At 54.4% G+C, this 21,136-nt stretch overlaps 1 protein-coding gene across 1 annotated transcript in view; it reads left to right on the top strand.

Annotated features, from left to right (window-relative positions):
* The window catches only part of LOC137357329 (polyamine-transporting ATPase 13A3-like), a 74,886-nt gene extending 56,537 nt beyond the window's left edge, over nucleotides 1–18,349 (top strand). The window contains exon 27 of the mRNA XM_068023583.1: nucleotides 18,149–18,349. Coding sequence (XP_067879684.1) covers nucleotides 18,149–18,310 — 162 coding nt within the window. The 3' untranslated portion in view covers nucleotides 18,311–18,349. The remainder of the gene's footprint in view (nucleotides 1–18,148) is intronic.
* Nucleotides 18,350–21,136: the final 2,787 nt, after the last annotated feature.

The raw sequence follows: 21,136 nt of genomic DNA, 5'->3' as shown, positions 1-21,136 counted from the left end.
CTCTCTATATCCCACTGTTCCCCAGTGTGTCCCCTCTCTATATCCCACTGTTCCCCAGTGTGTCCCCTCTCTATATCCCACTGTTCCCCAGTGTGTCCCCTCTCTATATCTCACTGTTCCCCAGTGTGTCCCCTCTCTATATCCCACTGTTCCCCAGTGTGTCCCCTCTCTATATCCCACTGTTCCCCAGTGTCTCCCCTCTCTATATCCCACTGTTCCCCAGTGTGTCCCCTCTCTATATCCCACTGTTCCCCAGTGTGTCCCTCTCTATATCCCACTGTTCCCCAATGTGTCCCCTCTCTATATCCCACTGTTCCCCAGTGTGTCCTCTCTCGATATCCCATTCTTCCCCATTGTCTCCCCTCTCTATATCCCACTGTTCCCCAGTGTGTCCCCTCTCTATATCCCACTGTTCCCCAGTGTCTCCCCTCTCTATATCCCATTGTTCCCCAGTGTCTCCCCCCTCTATATCCCACTGTTCCCCAGTGTGTCCCCTCTCTATATCCCACTGTTCCCCAATGTGTCCCCTCTCTATATCCCACTGTTCCCCAGTGTGTCCCCTCTCTATATCCCACTATTCCCCAGTGTCTCCCCTCGCTATATCCCACTGTTCCCCAGTGTCTCCCCTCTCTATATCCCACTCTTCCCCAGTGTCTCCCCCCTCTATATCCTACTGTTCCCCAGTGTATCCCCTCTCTCTATCCCACTGTTCCCCAATGTCTCCCCCCTCTATATCCCACTTTTCCCCAGTGTGTCCCCTCTCTATATCCCACTGTTCCCCAGTGTCTCCCCTCTCTATATCCCACTCTTCCCCAGTGTCTCCCCCCTCTATATCCCACTGTTCCCCAGTGTCTCCCCTCTCTATATCCCACTCTTCCCCAGTGTCTCCCCTCTCTATATCCCACTTTTCCCCAGTGTGTCCCCTCTCTATATCCCACTGTTCCCCAATGTGTCCCCTCTCTATATCCCACTGTTCCCCAGTGTCTCCCCTCTCTATATCCCACTCTTCCCCAGTGTCTCCCCCCTCTATATCCCACTGTTCCCCAGTGTGTCCCCTCTCTATATCCCACTTTTCCCCAGTGTGTCCCCTCTCTATATCCCACTGTTCCCCAATGTGTCCCCTCTCTATATCCCACTGTTCCCCAGTGTCTCCCCTCTCTATATCCCACTCTTCCCCAGTGTCTCCCCCCTCTATATCCCACTGTTCCCCAGTGTCTCCCCTCTCTATATCCCACTCTTCCCCAGTGTCTCCCCCCTCTATATCCCACTGTTCCCCAGTGTCTCCCCTCTCTATATCCCACTGTTCCCCAGTGTGTCCCCTCTCTATATCCCACTGTTCCCCAGTGTCTCCCCTCTCTATATCCCACTGTTCCCCAGTGTCTCCCCTCTCTATATCCCACTCTTCCCCACTGTCTCCCCTCGCTAGATCCCACTGTTCCCCAATGTGTCCCCTCGCTATATCCCACTGTTCCCCAGTGTCTCCCCTCGCTATAGGCCACTGTTCCCCAGTGTGTCCCCTCTCTATAGGCCACTGTTCCCCAGTGTGTCCCCTCTCTATATCCCACTGTTCCCCAGTGTCTCCCCCCTCTATATCCCACTGTTCCCCAGTGTGTCCCCTCTCTATATCCCACTGTTCCCCAGTGTCTCCCCTCTCTATATCCCACTGTTCCCCAGTGTGTCCCCTCTCTATATCGCACTGTTCCCCAGTGTCTCCCCTCTCTATATCCCACTGTTCCCCAGTGTCTCCCCCCTCTATATCCCACTGTTCCCCAGTGTCTCCCCCCTCTATATCCCACTGTTCCCCAGTGTGTCCCCTCTCTATATCGCACTGTTCCCCAGTGTCTGCCCTCTCTATATCCCACTATTCCCCAGTGTCTCCCCTCGCTATATCCCACTGTTCCCCAGTGTCTCCCCTCTCTATATCCCACTCTTCCCCAGTGTCTCCCCCCTCTATATCCCACTGTTCCCCAGTGTGTCCCCTCTTTATATCCCACTGTTCCTCAGTGTGTCCCCTCTCTATATCCCACTGTTCCCCAGTGTGTCCCCTCTCTATATCCCACTGTTCCCCAATGTGTCCCCTCTCTATATCCCACTGTTCCCCAGTGTCTCCCCTCTCTATATCCCACTCTTCCCCAGTGTCTCCCCCCTCTATATCCCACTGTTCCCCAGTGTCTCCCCTCTCTATATCCCACTCTTCCCCAGTGTCTCCCCTCTCTATATCCCACTTTTCCCCAGTGTGTCCCATCTCTATATCCCACTGTTCCCCAATGTGTCCCCTCTCTATATCCCACTGTTCCCCAGTGTGTCCCCTCTCTATATCCCACTTTTCCCCAGTGTGTCCCCTCTCTATATCCCACTGTTCCCCAGTGTCTCCCCCCTCTATATCCCACTGTTCCCCAGTGTCTCCCCTCTCTATATCCCACTCTTCCCCAGTGTCTCCCCCCTCTATATCCCACTGTTCCCCAGTGTCTCCCCTCTCTATATCCCACTGTTCCCCAGTGTGTCCCCTCTCTATATCCCACTGTTCCCCAGTGTCTCCCCCCTCTATATCCCATTCTTCCCCAGTGTCTCCCCTCGCAATATCCCACTGTTCCCCAGTGTGCCCCTCTCTATATCCCACTCTTCCCCAGTGTCTCCCCCCTCTATATCCCACTGTTCCCCAGTGTCTCCCCTCTCTATATCCCACTGTTCCCCAGTGTGTCCCCTCTCTATATCCCACTGTTCCCCAGTGTCTCCCCCCTCTATATCCCATTCTTCCCCAGTGTCTCCCCTCGCTATATCCCACTGTTCCCCAGTGTGCCCCTCTCTATATCCCACTGTTCCCCAGTGTCTCCCCTCGCTATAGGCCACTGTTCCCCAGTGTGTCCCCTCTCTATATCCCACTGTTCCCCAGTGTGTCCCCTCTCTATATCCCACTGTTCCCCAGTGTGTCCCCTCTCTATATCCCACTGTTCCCCAGTGTGTCCCCTCTCTATATCCCACTCTTCCCCACTGTCTCCCCTCGCTAGATCCCACTGTTCCCCAATGTGTCCCCTCGCTATATCCCACTGTTCCCAAGTGTCTCCCCTCGCTATAGGCCACTGTTCCCCAGTGTGTCCCCTCTCTATAGGCCACTGTTCCCCAGTGTGTCCCCTCTCTATATCCCACTGTTCCCCAGTGTCTCCCCCCTCTATATCCCATTCTTCCCCAGTGTCTCCCCTCGCTATATCCCACTGTTCCCCAGTGTGTCCCCTCTCTATATCCCACTGTTCCCCAGTGTCTCCCCTCTCTATATCCCACTGTTCCCCAGTGTGTCCCCTCTCTATATCGCACTGTTCCCCAGTGTCTCCCCTCTCTATATCCCACTGTTCCCCAGTGTCTCCCCCCTCTATATCCCACTGTTCCCCAGTGTCTCCCCCCTCTATATCCCACTGTTCCCCAGTGTGTCCCCTCTCTATATCGCACTGTTCCCCAGTGTCTGCCCTCTCTATATCCCACTATTCCCCAGTGTCTCCCCTCGCTATATCCCACTGTTCCCCAGTGTCTCCCCTCTCTATATCCCACTCTTCCCCAGTGTCTCCCCCCTCTATATCCCACTGTTCCCCAGTGTGTCCCCTCTTTATATCCCACTGTTCCCCAGTATGTCCCCTCTCTATATTCCACTGTTCCCCAGTGTCTCCCCTCTCTATATCCCACTGTTCCCCAGTGTCTCCCCTCTCTATATCCCACTCTTCCCCACTGTCTCCCCTCGCTAGATCCCACTGTTCCCCAGTGTCTCCCCTCTCTATATCCCACTCTTCCCCAGTGTCTCCCCTCTCTATATCCCACTGTTCCCCAGTGTCTCCCCTCTCTATATCCCACTGTTCCCCAGTGTGTACCCTCTCTATATCCCACTGTTCCCCAGTGTCTCCCCTCTCTATATCCCACTGTTCCCCAGTGTGTCCCCTCTCTATATCCCTCTGTTCCCCAATGTGTCCCCTCGCTATATCCCACTGTTCCCCAGTGTCTCCCCTCGCTATAGGCCACTGTTCCCCAGTGTGTCCCCTCTCTATAGGCCACTGTTCCCCAGTGTGTCCCCTCTCTATATCCCACTGTTCCCCAGTGTGTCACCTCTCTATATCCCTCTGTTCCCCAATGTGTCCCCTCGCTATATCCCACTGTTCCCCAGTGTCTCCCCTCGCTATAGGCCACTGTTCCCCAGTGTGTCCCCTCTCTATATCCCACTGTTCCCCAGTGTGTCCCCTCTCTATATCCCACTGTTCCCCAGTGTCTCCCCCCTCTATATCCCACTGTTCCCCAGTGTCTCCCCCCTCTATATCCCACTGTTCCCCAGTGTGTCCCCTCTCTATATCCCACTGTTCCCCAGTGTCTCCCCTCTCTATATCCCACTGTTCCCCAGTGTGTCCCCTCTCTATATCGCACTGTTCCCCAGTGTCTCCCCTCTCTATATCCCAGTGTCTCCCCCCTCTATATCCCACTGTTCCCCAGTGTCTCCCCCCTCTATATCCCACTGTTCCCCAGTGTGTCCCCTCTCTATATCGCACTGTTCCCCAGTGTCTGCCCTCTCTATATCCCACTATTCCCCAGTGTCTCCCCTCGCTATATCCCACTGTTCCCCAGTGTCTCCCCTCTCTATATCCCACTCTTCCCCAGTGTCTCCCCCCTCTATATCCCACTGTTCCCCAGTGTGTCCCCTCTTTATATCCCACTGTTCCTCAGTGTGTCCCCTCTCTATATCCCACTGTTCCCCAGTGTGTCCCCTCTCTATATCCCACTGTTCCCCAATGTGTCCCCTCTCTATATCCCATTCTTCCCCAGTGTCTCCCCTCTCTATATCCCACTGTTTCCCAGTGTGTCCCCTCTCTATATCCCACTATTCCCCAGTGTCTCCCCTCGCTATATCCCACTGTTCCCCAGTGTCTCCCCTCTCTATATCCCACTCTTCCCCAGTGTCTCCCCCCTCTATATCCCACTGTTCCCCAGTGTGTCCCCTCTCTATATCCCACTGTTCCCCAATGTCTCCCCCCTCTATATCCCACTTTTCCCCAGTGTGTCCCCTCTCTATATCCCACTCTTCCCCAGTGTCTCCCCCCTCTATATCCCACTGTTCCCCAGTGTGTCCCCTCTCTATATCCCACTGTTCCCCAATGTGTCCCCTCTCTATATCCCACTGTTCCCCAGTGTCTCCCCTCTCTATATCCCACTCTTCCCCAGTGTCTCCCCACTCTATATCCCACTGTTCCCCAGTGTCTCCCCTCTCTATATCCCACTCTTCCCCAGTGTCTCCCCCCTCTATATCCCACTGTTCCCCAATGTGTCCCCTCTCTATATCCCACTGTTCCCCAGTGTCTCCCCTCTCTATATCCCACTGTTCCCCAGTGTGTCCCCTCTCTATATCCCACTGTTCCCCAGTGTCTCCCCTCTCTATATCCCACTGTTCCCCAGTGTCTCCCCTCTCCATATCCCACTGTTCCCCAGTGTCTCCCCTCGCTATATCCCACTGTTCCCCAGTGTGTCCCCTCTCTATATCCCGCTGTTCCCCAGTGTCTCCCCTCTCTATATCCCACTGTTCCCCAGTGTCACCCCTCTCTATATCCCATTCTTCCCCAGTGTCTCCCCTCTCTATATCCCACTGTTCCCCAGTGTGTCCCCTCTCTATATCCCACTGTTCCCCAGTGTGTCCCCTCTCTATATCCCACTGTTCCCCAGTGTCTCCCCTCTCTATATCCCACTGTTCCCCAGTGTGTCCCCTCTCTATATCCCACTGTTCCCCAGTGTGTCCCCTCTCTATATCCCACTGTTCCCCAGTGTGTCCCCTCTCTATATCTCACTGTTCCCCAGTGTGTCCCCTCTCTATATCCCACTGTTCCCCAGTGTGTCCCCTCTCTATATCCCACTGTTCCCCAGTGTCTCCCCTCTCTATATCCCACTGTTCCCCAGTGTGTCCCCTCTCTATATCCCACTGTTCCCCAGTGTGTCCCTCTCTATATCCCACTGTTCCCCAATGTGTCCCCTCTCTATATCCCACTGTTCCCCAGTGTGTCCTCTCTCGATATCCCATTCTTCCCCAGTGTCTCCCCTCTCTATATCCCACTGTTCCCCAGTGTGTCCCCTCTCTATATGCCACTGTTCCCCAGTGTCTCCCCTCTCTATATCCCATTGTTCCCCAGTGTCTCCCCCCTCTATATCCCACTGTTCCCCAGTGTGTCCCCTCTCTATATCCCACTGTTCCCCAATGTGTCCCCTCTCTATATCCCACTGTTCCCCAGTGTGTCCCCTCTCTATATCCCACTGTTCCCCAGTGTCTCCCCTCTCTATATCCCACTCTTCCCCAGTGTCTCCCCCCTCTATATCCTACTGTTCCCCAGTGTATCCCCTCTCTATATCCCACTGTTCCCCAATGTCTCCCCCCTCTATATCCCACTTTTCCCCAGTGTGTCCCCTCTCTATATCCCACTGTTCCCCAATGTGTCCCCTCTCTATATCCCACTGTTCCCCAGTGTCTCCCCTCTCTATATCCCACTCTTCCCCAGTGTCTCCCCCCTCTATATCCCACTGTTCCCCAGTGTCTCCCCTCTCTATATCCCACTCTTCCCCAGTGTCTCCCCTCTCTATATCCCACTTTTCCCCAGTGTGTCCCCTCTCTATATCCCACTGTTCCCCAATGTGTCCCCTCTCTATATCCCACTGTTCCCCAGTGTCTCCCCTCTCTATATCCCACTCTTCCCCAGTGTCTCCCCCCTCTATATCCCACTGTTCCCCAGTGTGTCCCCTCTCTATATCCCACTTTTCCCCAGTGTGTCCCCTCTCTATATCCCACTGTTCCCCAATGTGTCCCCTCTCTATATCCCACTGTTCCCCAGTGTCTCCCCTCTCTATATCCCACTCTTCCCCAGTGTCTCCCCCCTCTATATCCCACTGTTCCCCAGTGTCTCCCCTCTCTATATCCCACTCTTCCCCAGTGTCTCCCCCCTCTATATCCCACTGTTCCCCAGTGTCTCCCCTCTCTATATCCCACTCTTCCCCAGTGTCTCCCCCCTCTATATCCCACTGTTCCCCAGTGTGTCCCCTCTCTATATCCCACTGTTCCCCAATGTCTCCCCCCTCTATATCCCACTTTTCCCCAGTGTGTCCCCTCTCTATATCCCACTCTTCCCCAGTGTCTCCCCCCTCTATATCCCACTGTTCCCCAGTGTGTCCCCTCTCTATATCCCACTGTTCCCCAATGTGTCCCCTCTCTATATCCCACTGTTCCCCAGTGTCTCCCCTCTCTATATCCCACTCTTCCCCAGTGTCTCCCCACTCTATATCCCACTGTTCCCCAGTGTCTCCCCTCTCTATATCCCACTCTTCCCCAGTGTCTCCCCCCTCTATATCCCACTGTTCCCCAATGTGTCCCCTCTCTATATCCCACTGTTCCCCAGTGTCTCCCCTCTCTATATCCCACTGTTCCCCAGTGTGTCCCCTCTCTATATCCCACTGTTCCCCAGTGTCTCCCCTCTCTATATCCCACTGTTCCCCAGTGTCTCCCCTCTCCATATCCCACTGTTCCCCAGTGTCTCCCCTCGCTATATCCCACTGTTCCCCAGTGTGTCCCCTCTCTATATCCCGCTGTTCCCCAGTGTCTCCCCTCTCTATATCCCACTGTTCCCCAGTGTCTCCCCTCTCTATATCCCATTCTTCCCCAGTGTCTCCCCTCTCTATATCCCACTGTTCCCCAGTGTGTCCCCTCTCTATATCCCACTGTTCCCCAGTGTGTCCCCTCTCTATATCCCACTGTTGCCCAGTGTGTCCCCTCTCTATATCCCACTGTTCCCCAGTGTGTCCCCTCTCTATATCCCACTGTTCCCCAGTGTCACCCCTCTCTATATCCCATTCTTCCCCAGTGTCTCCCCTCTCTATATCCCACTGTTCCCCAGTGTGTCCCCTCTCTATATCCCACTGTTCCCCAGTGTGTCCCCTCTCTATATCCCACTGTTCCCCAGTGTCTCCCCTCTCTATATCCCACTGTTCCCCAGTGTGTCCCCTCTCTATATCCCACTGTTCCCCAGTGTGTCCCCTCTCTATATCCCACTGTTCCCCAGTGTGTCCCCTCTCTATATCTCACTGTTCCCCAGTGTGTCCCCTCTCTATATCCCACTGTTCCCCAGTGTGTCCCCTCTCTATATCCCACTGTTCCCCAGTGTCTCCCCTCTCTATATCCCACTGTTCCCCAGTGTGTCCCCTCTCTATATCCCACTGTTCCCCAGTGTGTCCCTCTCTATATCCCACTGTTCCCCAATGTGTCCCCTCTCTATATCCCACTGTTCCCCAGTGTGTCCTCTCTCGATATCCCATTCTTCCCCAGTGTCTCCCCTCTCTATATCCCACTGTTCCCCAGTGTGTCCCCTCTCTATATCCCACTGTTCCCCAGTGTCTCCCCTGTCTATATCCCATTGTTCCCCAGTGTCTCCCCCCTCTATATCCCACTGTTCCCCAGTGTGTCCCCTCTCTATATCCCACTGTTCCCCAATGTGTCCCCTCTCTATATCCCACTGTTCCCCAGTGTGTCCCCTCCCTATATCCCACTATTCCCCAGTGTCTCCCCTCGCTATATCCCACTGTTCCCCAGTGTCTCCCCTCTCTATATCCCACTCTTCCCCAGTGTCTCCCCTCTCTATATCCCACTTTTCCCCAGTGTGTCCCCTCTCTATATCCCACTGTTCCCCAATGTGTCCCCTCTCTATATCCCACTGTTCCCCAGTGTCTCCCCTCTCTATATCCCACTCTTCCCCAGTGTCTCCCCCCTCTATATCCCACTGTTCCCCAGTGTGTCCCCTCTCTATATCCCACTTTTCCCCAGTGTGTCCCCTCTCTATATCCCACTGTTCCCCAATGTGTCCCCTCTCTATATCCCACTGTTCCCCAGTGTCTCCCCTCTCTATATCCCACTCTTCCCCAGTGTCTCCCCCCTCTATATCCCACTGTTCCCCAGTGTCTCCCCTCTCTATATCCCACTCTTCCCCAGTGTCTCCCCCCTCTATATCCCACTGTTCCCCAGTGTCTCCCCTCTCTATATCCCACTGTTCCCCAGTGTGTCCCCTCTCTATATCCCACTGTTCCCCAGTGTCTCCCCTCTCTATATCCCACTGTTCCCCAGTGTCTCCCCTCTCTATATCCCACTCTTCCCCACTGTCTCCCCTCGCTAGATCCCACTGTTCCCCAATGTGTCCCCTCGCTATATCCCACTGTTCCCCAGTGTCTCCCCTCGCTATAGGCCACTGTTCCCCAGTGTGTCCCCTCTCTATAGGCCACTGTTCCCCAGTGTCTCCCCCCTCTATATCCCACTGTTCCCCAGTGTCTCCCCCCTCTATATCCCACTGTTCCCCAGTGTGTCCCCTCTCTATATCCCACTGTTCCCCAGTGTCTCCCCTCTATATATCCCACTGTTCCCCAGTGTGTCCCCTCTCTATATCGCACTGTTCCCCAGTGTCTCCCCTCTCTATATCCCACTGTTCCCCAGTGTCTCCCCCCTCTATATCCCACTGTTCCCCAGTGTCTCCCCCCTCTATATCCCACTGTTCCCCAGTGTGTCCCCTCTCTATATCGCACTGTTCCCCAGTGTCTGCCCTCTCTATATCCCACTATTCCCCAGTGTCTCCCCTCGCTATATCCCACTGTTCCCCAGTGTCTCCCCTCTCTATATCCCACTCTTCCCCAGTGTCTCCCCCCTCTATATCCCACTGTTCCCCAGTGTGTCCCCTCTTTATATCCCACTGTTCCTCAGTGTGTCCCCTCTCTATATCCCACTGTTCCCCAGTGTGTCCCCTCTCTATATCCCACTGTTCCCCAATGTGTCCCCTCTCTATATCCCACTGTTCCCCAGTGTCTCCCCTCTCTATATCCCACTCTTCCCCAGTGTCTCCCCCCTCTATATCCCACTGTTCCCCAGTGTCTCCCCTCTCTATATCCCACTCTTCCCCAGTGTCTCCCCTCTCTATATCCCACTTTTCCCCAGTGTGTCCCCTCTCTATATCCCACTGTTCCCCAATGTGTCCCCTCTCTATATCCCACTGTTCCCCAGTGTCTCCCCTCTCTATATCCCACTCTTCCCCAGTGTCTCCCCCCTCTATATCCCACTGTTCCCCAGTGTGTCCCCTCTCTATATCCCACTTTTCCCCAGTGTGTCCCCTCTCTATATCCCACTGTTCCCCAGTGTCTCCCCCCTCTATATCCCACTGTTCCCCAGTGTCTCCCCTCTCTATATCCCACTGTTCCCCAATGTGTCCCCTCTCTATGTCCCACTGTTCCCCAGTGTCTCCCCTCTCTATATCCCACTCTTCCCCAGTGTCTCCCCCCTCTATATCCCACTGTTCCCCAGTGTCTCCCCTCTCTATATCCCACTCTTCCCCAGTGTCTCCCCTCTCTATATCCCACTGTTCCCCAGTGTGTCCCCTCTCTATATCCCACTGTTCCCCAGTGTCTCCCCCCTCTATATCCCATTCTTCCCCAGTGTCTCCCCTCGCTATATCCCACTGTTCCCCAGTGTGCCCCTCTCTATATCCCACTCTTCCCCAGTGTCCCCCCCCTCTATATCCCACTGTTCCCCAGTGTCTCCCCTCTCTATATCCCACTGTTCCCCAGTGTGTCCCCTCTCTATATCCCACTGTTCCCCAGTGTCTCCCCCCTCTATATCCCATTCTTCCCCAGTGTCTCCCCTCGCTATATCCCACTGTTCCCCAGTGTGCCCCTCTCTATATCCCACTGTTCCCCAGTGTCTCCCCTCGCTATAGGCCACTGTTCCCCAGTGTGTCCCCTCTCTATATCCCACTGTTCCCCAGTGTGTCCCCTCTCTATATCCCACTGTTCCCCAGTGTGTCCCCTCTCTATATCCCACTGTTCCCCAGTGTGTCCCCTCTCTATATCCCACTCTTCCCCACTGTCTCCCCTCGCTAGATCCCACTGTTCCCCAATGTGTCCCCTCGCTATATCCCACTGTTCCCAAGTGTCTCCCCTCGCTATAGGCCACTGTTCCCCAGTGTGTCCCCTCTCTATAGGCCACTGTTCCCCAGTGTGTCCCCTCTCTATATCCCACTGTTCCCCAGTGTCTCCCCCCTCTATATCCCATTCTTCCCCAGTGTCTCCCCTCGCTATATCCCACTGTTCCCCAGTGTGTCCCCTCTCTATATCCCACTGTTCCCCAGTGTCTCCCCTCTCTATATCCCACTGTTCCCCAGTGTGTCCCCTCTCTATATCGCACTGTTCCCCAGTGTCTCCCCTCTCTATATCCCACTGTTCCCCAGTGTCTCCCCCCTCTATATCCCACTGTTCCCCAGTGTCTCCCCCCTCTATATCCCACTGTTCCCCAGTGTGTCCCCTCTCTATATCGCACTGTTCCCCAGTGTCTGCCCTCTCTATATCCCACTATTCCCCAGTGTCTCCCCTCGCTATATCCCACTATTCCCCAGTGTCTCCCCTCGCTATATCCCACTGTTCCCCAGTGTCTCCCCTCTCTATATCCCACTCTTCCCCAGTGTCTCCCCCCTCTATATCCCACTGTTCCCCAGTGTGTCCCCTCTTTATATCCCACTGTTCCCCAGTGTGTCCCCTCTCTATATCCCACTGTTCCCCAGTGTCTCCCCTCTCTATATCCCACTGTTCCCCAGTGTCTCCCCTCTCTATATCCCACTCTTCCCCACTGTCTCCCCTCGCTAGAACCCACTGTTCCCCAGTGTCTCCCCTCTCTATATCCCACTCTTCCCCAGTGTCTCCCCTCTCTATATCCCACTGTTCCCCAGTGTCTCCCCTCTCTATATCCCACTGTTCCCCAGTGTGTCCCCTCTCTATATCCCACTGTTCCCCAGTGTCTCCCCTCTCTATATCCCACTGTTCCCCAGTGTGTCCCCTCTCTATATCCCACTGTTCCCCAATGTGTCCCCTCTCTATATCCCACTGTTCCCCAGTGTCTCCCCTCTCTATATCCCACTCTTCCCCAGTGTCTCCCCCCTCTATATCCCACTGTTCCCCAGTGTGTCCCCTCTCTATATCCCACTTTTCCCCAGTGTGTCCCCTCTCTATATCCCACTGTTCCCCAATGTGTCCCCTCTCTATATCCCACTGTTCCCCAGTGTCTCCCCTCTCTATATCCCACTCTTCCCCAGTGTCTCCCCCCTCTATATCCCACTGTTCCCCAGTGTCTCCCCCCTCTATATCCCACTGTTCCCCAGTGTCTCCCCTCTCTATATCCCACTGTTCCCCAGTGTCTCCCCCCTCTATATCCCACTGTTCCCCAGTGTGTCCCCTCTCTATATCCCACTGTTCCCCAGTGTCTCCCCTCTCTATATCCCACTCTTCCCCACTGTCTCCCCTCGCTAGATCCCACTGTTCCCCAATGTGTCCCCTCGCTATATCCCACTGTTCCCCAGTGTCTCCCCTCGCTATAGGCCACTGTTCCCCAGTGTGTCCCCTCTCTATAGGCCACTGTTCCCCAGTGTGTCCCCTCTCTATATCCCACTGTTCCCCAGTGTCTCCCCCCTCTATATCCCACTGTTCCCCAGTGTCTCCCCCCTCTATATCCCACTGTTCCCCAGTGTGTCCCCTCTCTATATCCCACTGTTCCCCAGTGTCTCCCCTCTCTATATCCCACTGTTCCCCAGTGTGTCCCCTCTCTATATCCCACTGTTCCCCAGTGTCTCCCCTCTCTATATCCCACTGTTCCCCAGTGTCTCCCCCCTCTATATCCCACTGTTCCCCAGTGTCTCCCCCCTCTATATCCCACTGTTCCCCAGTGTGTCCCCTCTCTATATCGCACTGTTCCCCAGTGTCTGCCCTCTCTATATCCCACTATTCCCCAGTGTCTCCCCTCGCTATATCCCACTGTTCCCCAGTGTCTCCCCTCTCTATATCCCACTCTTCCCCAGTGTCTCCCCCCTCTATATCCCACTGTTCCCCAGTGTGTCCCCTCTTTATATCCCACTGTTCCTCAGTGTGTCCCCTCTCTATATCCCACTGTTCCCCAGTGTGTCCCCTCTCTATATCCCACTGTTCCCCAATGTCTCCCCTCTCTATATCCCACTCTTCCCCAGTGTCTCCCCCCTCTATATCCCACTGTTCCCCAGTGTGTCCCCCCTCTATATCCCACTTTTCCCCAGTTTGTCCCCTCTCTATATCCCACTGTTCCCCAGTGTCTCCCCCCTCTATATCCCACTGTTCCCCAGTGTCTCCCCTCTCTATATCCCACTCTTCCCCAGTGTCTCCCCCCTCTATATCCCACTGTTCCCCAGTGTCTCCCCTCTCTATATCCCACTCTTCCCCAGTGTCTCCCCCCTCTATATCCCACTGTTCCCCAGTGTCTCCCCTCTCTATATCCCACTGTTCCCCAGTGTGTCCCCTCTCTATATCCCACTGTTCCCCAGTGTCTCCCCTCTCTATATCCCACTGTTCCCCAGTGTCTCCCCTCTCTATATCCCACTCTTCCCCACTGTCTCCCCTCGCTAGATCCCACTGTTCCCCAATGTGTCCCCTCGCTATATCCCACTGTTCCCCAGTGTCTCCCCTCGCTATAGGCCACTGTTCCCCAGTGTGTCCCCTCTCTATAGGCCACTGTTCCCCAGTGTGTCCCCTCTCTATATCCCACTGTTCCCCAGTGTCTCCCCCCTCTATATCCCACTGTTCCCCAGTGTCTCCCCCCTCTATATCCCACTGTTCCCCAGTGTGTCCCCTCTCTATATCCCACTGTTCCCCAGTGTCTCCCCTCTCTATATCCCACTGTTCCCCAGTGTGTCCCCTCTCTATATCGCACTGTTCCCCAGTGTCTCCCCTCTCTATATCCCACTGTTCCCCAGTGTCTCCCCCCTCTATATCCCACTGTTCCCCAGTGTCTCCCCCCTCTATATCCCACTGTTCCCCAGTGTGTCCCCTCTCTATATCGCACTGTTCCCCAGTGTCTGCCCTCTCTATATCCCACTATTCCCCAGTGTCTCCCCTCGCTATATCCCACTGTTCCCCAGTGTCTCCCCTCTCTATATCCCACTGTTCCCCAGTGTCTCCCCTCGCTATATCCCACTGTTCCCCAGTGGTCTCCCCTCTCTATATCCCACTGTTCCCCAGTGTGTCCCCTCTCTATATCCCACTGTTCCCCAGTGTCTCCCCCCTCTATATCCCACTGTTCCCCAGTGTGTCCGCTCTCTATATCCCACTGTTCCCCAGTGTCTCCCCTCGCTATATCCCACTGTTCCCCAGTGTCTCCCCTCTCTATATCCCACTGTTCCCCAGTGTGTCCCCTCTCTATATCCCACTGTTCCCCAGTGTCTGCCCCCTCTATATCCAATTCTTCCCCAGTGTCTCCCCTCTCTGTATCCCACTGTTCCCCAGTGTCTCCCCCCACTATATCCCACTGTTCCCCAGTGTCTCCCCTCGTTATATCCCACTGTTCCCCAGTGTCTCCCCTCGCTATATCCCACTGTTCCCCAGTGTCTCCCCTCGCTATATCCCACTGTTCCCCAGTGTGTCCCCTCTCTATATCCCACTGTTCCCCAGTGTCTCCCCCCTCTATATCCCACTGTTCCCCAGTGTCTCCCCCCCTCTATATCCCACTGTTCCCCAGTGTGTCCCCTCTCTATATCGCACTGTTCCCCAGTGTCTCCCCTCTCTATATCGCACTGTTCCCCAGTGTCTCCCCCCTCTATATCCCACTGTTCCCCAGTGTCTCCCCCCTCTATATCCCACTGTTCCCCAGTGTCTCCCCCCTCTATATCCCACTGTTCCCCAGTGTGTCCCCTCTCTATATCGCACTGTTCCCCAGTGTCTGCCCTCTCTATATCCCACTGTTCCCCAGTGTCTCCCCTCTCTATATCGCACTGTTCCCCAGTGTGTCCCCTCTCTATATCCCACTGTTCCTCAGTGTCTCCCCCCTCTATATCCCACTGCTCCCCAGTGTCTCCCCCCTCTATATCCCACTGTTCCCCAGTGTGTCCGCTCTCTATATCGCACTGTTCCCCAGTGTCTCCCCTCTCTATATCCCACTGTTCCCCAGTGTGTCCCCTCTCTATATCCCACTGTTCCCCAGTGTGTCCCCTCTCTATATCCCACTGTTCCCCAGTGTCTCCCCTCTCTATATCCCACTGTTCCCCAGTGTGTCCCCTCTCTATATCCCACTGTTCCCCAGTGTCTCCCCTCTCTATATCCCACTCTTCCCCAGTGTCTCCCCCCTCTATATCCCACTGTTCCCCAGTGTCTCCCCCCTCTATATCCCACTGTTCCCCAGTGTGTCCCCTCTCTATATCCCACTGTTCCCCAATGTGTCCCCTCTCAATATCCCACTGTTCCCCAATGTGTCCCCTCACTATATCCCACTGTTCCCCAGTGTCTCCCCCCTCTATATCCCACTGTTCCCCAGTGTCTCCCCCTCTATATCCCACTGTTCCCCAGTGTGTCCCCTCTCTATATCGCACTGTTCCCCAGTGTCTGCCCTCTCTATATCCCACTATTCCCCAGTGTCTCCCCTCGCTATATCCCACTGTTCCCCAGTGTCTCCCCTCTCTATATCCCACTCTTCCCCAGTGTCTCCCCCCTCTATATCCCACTGTTCCCCAGTGTCTCCCCCCTCTATATCCCACTGTTCCCCAGTGTGTCCCCTCTCTATATCCCACTGTTCCCCAATGTGTCCCCTCTCTATATCCCACTGTTCCCCAATGTGTCCCCTCACTATATCCCACTGTTCCCCTGTGTCTCCCCCCTCTATATCCCACTGTTCCCCAGTGTGTCCCCTCTCTATATCCCACTGTTCCCCAATGTGTCCCCTCTCTATATCCCACTGTTCCCCAGTGTGTCCCCTCTCTATATCCCACTGTTCCCCAGTGTCTCCCCTCGCTATATCCCACTGTTCCCCAGTGTCTCCCCCCTCTATATCCCACTGTTCCCCAGTGTGTCCCCTCTCCATGTCCCACTGTTCCCCAGTGTCTCCCCTCTCTATATCGCACTGTTCCCCAGTGTCTCCCCTCTCTATATCCCACTGTTCCCCAGTGTCTCCCCCCTCTATATCCCATTCTTCCCCAGTGTCTCCCCCCTCTCTATATCCCACTGTTCCCCAGTGTCTCCCCCCTCTATATCCCATTCTTCCCCAGTGTCTCCCCTCGCTATATCCCACTGTTCCCCAGTGTCTCCCCTCGCTATATCCCACTGTTCCCCAGTGTCTCCCCTCTCTATATCCCATTCTTCCCCAGTGTCTCCCCTCGCTATATCCCACTGTTCCCCAGTGTCTCCCCCCTCTATATCCCACTGTTCCCCAGTGTCTCCCCTCGCTATATCCCACTGTTCCCCAGTGTCTCCCCCCTCTATATCCCACTGTTCCCCAGTGTCTCCCCTCTCTATATCCCACTGTTCCCCAGTGTCTCCCCCCTCTATATCCCACTGTTCCCCAGTGTCTCCCCTCTCTATATCCCACTGTTCCCCAGTGTCTCCCCTCTCTATATCCCACTGTTCCCCAGTGTCTCCCCTCGCTATATCCCACTGTTCCCCAGTGTCTCCCCCCTCTATATCCCACTGTTCCCCAGTGTCTCCCCTCTCTATATCCCACTGTTCCCCAGTGTCTCCCCTCTCTATATCCCACTGTTCCCCGTTGTGTCCCCTCTCTATATCCCACTGTTCCCCAGTGTGCCCCCTCTCTATATCCCACTATTCCCCAGTGTCTCCCCTCTCTATATCCCACTATTCCCCAGTGTCTCCCCTCTCTATATCCCACTGTTCCCCAGTGTCTCCACTCTCTATATCCCACTGTTCCCCAGTGTCTCCACTCTCTATATCCCACTATTCCCCAGTGTCTCCCCTCTCTATATCCCACTGTTCCCCAGTGTGTTCCCTCTCTATATCCCACTGTTCCCCAGTGTCTCCCCCCTCTGTATCCCACTGTTCCCCTCTCTATATCCCACTGTTCCCCAGTGTCTCCCCTCTCTATATCCCACTGTTCCCCAGTGTGTCCCCTCTCTATATCCCACTGTTCCCCAGTGTCTCCCCCCTCTATATCCCACTGTTCCCCAGTGTCTCCCCTCTATATATCCCACTGTTCCCCAGTGTGTCCCCTCTCTATATCCCACTGTTCCCCAGTGTCTCCCCTCTCTATATCCCACTGTTCCCCAGTGTGTCCCCTCTCTATATCCCACTGTTCCCCAGTGTCTCCCCCCTCTATATCCCACTGTTCCCCAGTGTCTCCCCTCTCTATATCCCACTGTTCCCCAGTGTGTTCCCTCTCTATATCCCACTGTTCCCCAGTGTCTCCCCCCTCTGTATCCCACTGTTCCCCTCTCTATATCCCACTGTTCCCCAGTGTCTCCCCTCTCTTTCCCACTGTTCCCCAGTGTGTCCCCTCTCTATATCCCACTGTTCCCCAGTGTCTCCCCTCTCTATATCCCACTGTTCCCCAGTGTGTCCCCTCTCTATATCCCACTGTTCCCCAGTGTCTCCCCCCTCTATATCCCACTGTTCCCCAGTGTCTCCCCTCTCTATATCCCACTGTTCCCCAGTGTGTCCCCTCTCTATATCCCACTGTTCCCCAGTGTCTCCCCTCTCTATATCCCACTGTTCCCCAGTGTCTCCCCTCGCTATATCCCACTGTTCCCCAGTGTCTCCCCTCGCTATATCCCACGGTTTCCCAGTGTGTCCCCTCCCTCTATATCCCACTGTTCCCCAGTGTGTCCCCTCTCTATATCCCACTGTTCCCCAGTGCGTCCCCTCTCAATATCCCACTGTTCCCCAGTGTCTCCCCTCTCTATATCCCACTGTTCCCCAGTGTGTCCCCTCTCTATATCCCACTGTTCCCCAGTGTGTCCCCTCTCTATATCACACTGTTCCCCAGTGTCTCCCCTCTCTATCTCCCACTGTTCCCCAGTGTCACCCCTCTCTATATCCCACTGTTCCCCAGTGTCTCCCCTCTCTATATCCCACTGTTCCCCAGTGTCTCCCCCCTCTATATCCCACTGTTCCCCAGTGTCTCCCCCCTCTATATCCCACTGTTCCCCAGTCTCTCCCCTCTGTCGCCCAATGGCTCAGGCCTCAGCTGTGAAGGCTCCCACAGTGAAATAGCCTGCTGATGGTTTAGTCAGCGCCTTCAGCAGAGGCGGCAATCAATTGGAAAATGAATGCAATGTGGTAACTGAGGACGTGCTGCTGCTGAAGAATCGTTTCTCTTTTATAGGAAGTGCTGACCAACAATCATCGACTGTGGAACTGGCTGAGCCGCATGTATTGTCCATCTGCCTCTCTGGTGAAGCACAAGAAACTCCACCAAGAGCTGCAGGACGACCCTTCCTGGCCCCCGGTCACCACGCCCACATCACACAAGGGCACTGTACAGTAACGCACACTCAGATAACATATTTATCAAATAAACGGTTGTACAGACATTCGCTGTCTCTGCACTCGTTTCTGCTTGGGTGGGTTAATGGGTCCGAACTCTTCATTTGAACGTCCCTGTTTGCCTGTGCACATTGACGTAATGAGTGTGTGTGGGCAATCTGTCTCTCACTCTTTAATGTGTACCCATCATCTAAGACGGTTCCTCAATTCTCCTCTCAAGCTCCAAATCCCAGCTCCTGTACACTCTTCCTCCTCCTTCCTCTGCTCAAGTCAGGACTCCTTGTCTCCTACTGCACCTCAGGGTGTGGAACTCCTCATCAACCCCACCTCCCCTCTCAGCCTTTCCTTTCTCCTACAGTCTTATCACTTTTTAAAAGTCAGTCCCAATATCACCTAACCACTACCTCCTGATTGACCTCATCCTGTCTGACACTGGTGTAGCTGCACTCTGGACCTTGGTCCTTCACCTGCCTTTCTCAGGGGAGAAAAAAATAAAGCAATCCAAGATAAACGTGAACACATACCTGTTCTGAAGTGGAGCAGTTTATTGTAGATCTGTTATGGTTTCAATCCAAGCAGGATTTGCAGAAAGGAGCAAGATCTCATCACTATGACTAACAGGAGCCCTGCCTGCTGGGCAATGTGGCTTGTCTCTGTTCACAGGGGGAGGCAGAATATCATTGTGATATCGCCACATCATCACTCACCCTTTCTGGTGCTACCAACTTACTCATTTTATTGAAAAGGTGGCACAGTAGGTTCCAGCACCTGAATATGCAATCTGCCCCAGGCTGATGGGGTAAAAGTTTTCTGTCTGCTGGCTGCAAAAGTTGGAAGATAAATGCTTTTGGGTTTAATTTGACAATGGGGTCACTCAAATATTAAGGGAAATGGAAAAACACCACAGCAGGAAGGGAGCTTTACTCTGTATCTAACCCTGTCTTTTTTTTAATTTTGCGGCAGAAATTTGCTTCTCAGTTTCAGCACCAAAGCATTTGATTGGAGATTATCCTTTGCATCTAATCAGTTGGTCTTTCAGTCATCGTTATCCCAGTGTCAAATCTTCATCAGCTCAGGATGATCCCTGCGTGCAGATATGGTAGACACTTCACAAGCTTTAATTTCTTTCCTGTCGATTAGAGGAGTTTGAAATATTACAATCCAAACAACTCCACCTTTACAGCAAAACTTTTATTTTTAATGTGGATATTTGGATTCATTTTCTTATTTTAAAAATCACAGAATTCTACAGGACAGGAGGAGGCCACTTGTCCTGTTGTCCCTGTGCCAGCTCTTTGGAAGATTATCCAATTAGTCGCACCCCCTGTTCTTATGCCACAGCCCTGCAATTTGTCCAAGTCTTTATCCAAGTCAGCGACAGTGCTGCTGTGTACCGATGTTAAACCAATGCCCCATCTGCCTGTCCCACTGGTTGAGGTGAAGCGGATGTTGAAAATCCCACAGCGCTATTTGAAGTGGAGCAGAGAGTTCTCTGCTCGTGGGAGCTTGCTGTGCGCAAACTGTTTGAGAATGAAACAACAGTAGCTGCCATGCAGAATAATTCATTAAATGTGAACTGCTTTCAGATGTGCCGAAAGGGCTGTGTAAATCCACGTCCCTGTGCCTGGCTCAGTAGCACCATGTATTTACACACTGGATCACCTGGCAGCAATTCACCAGGATTCCGTTCATCCACCCCCCCACCTTACAGAATGGGGGCCATGGAAGCCTTGATGGATTGTAGAAGCAGAACCTGCCAGGGGCCGTGGCCAGGCTTGAAGTTTGACAGTTTCCCAGTCACTCAGTGTGACTCGCTCCCTCCTTCCTCACAGATTTAACCACCCCACCTTTTGGGACTGTTTTTCTGCATTCCCATGGGACAGGGCTCATGCTCTCACAATCCCGTCTCTGCCTGTCTCTCTCTCTCGCGCCAATTGTCAGTTCCTACCTTTCTTATTGCAAATACATCTCATGTTTTTGGCTTTGATGGCTTCATGAAGCTTTGTTCTCCTGCATTTCAGCTTACCAGTGGACAGTTCTGTAATACAGATGGAGAGGGTTAGGCAAAGGAGGATCACCCCACCTCCCTGACCTCTGACACCCAACTCCCTGACACCCAACATCCTGACCCTGACACCCACCTCCCTGACTCTGACACCCACCTCCCTGACCCCTGACACCCACCACCCTGACCCCTGACACCCAACACCCTGACCCCTGCCACCCACCTCCCTGACCCTGACACCCACCACCCTGACCACTGACACCCATCACCCCGACTCTGACACCCAACACCCTGACCCCTGACACCCAACACCCTGACCCCTGACACCCACCTCCCTGACCACTGACACCCATCACCCCGACTCTGACACCCACCACCCCGACTCTGACACCCACCACCCCAACTCTGACACCCACCACCCCGACTCTGACACCCATCACCCCGACTCTGACACCCACCAAACCCGACTCTGACACCCACCACCCTGACCCCTGACACCCACCACCCCGACTCTGCCACCCACCACTCCGACCCTGACACCCACCTCCCTGACCACTGACACCCACCACCCCGACTCTGACACCCACCACCCCAACTCTGACACCCACCTCCCTGACCACTGACACCCATCACCCCGACTCTGACACCCACCACCCTGACCACTGACACCCACCTCCCTGACCCCTGACACCCACCTCCCTGACACCCACCACCCTGACCCCTGACACCCACCACCCCGACTCTGCCACCCACCACTCCGACCCTGACACCCACCACCCCGACTCTGCCACCCACCACTCCGACCCTGACACCCACCTCCCT

The sequence above is a fragment of the Heterodontus francisci genome, chromosome 48 (genome assembly GCF_036365525.1).
Source record: "Heterodontus francisci isolate sHetFra1 chromosome 48, sHetFra1.hap1, whole genome shotgun sequence".
In the NCBI taxonomy this organism is placed as follows: domain Eukaryota; kingdom Metazoa; phylum Chordata; class Chondrichthyes; order Heterodontiformes; family Heterodontidae; genus Heterodontus; species Heterodontus francisci.
The sequence above is the reverse complement of the archived record's forward strand: the minus strand, read 5'-3'. Positions and strand labels throughout refer to the sequence as shown.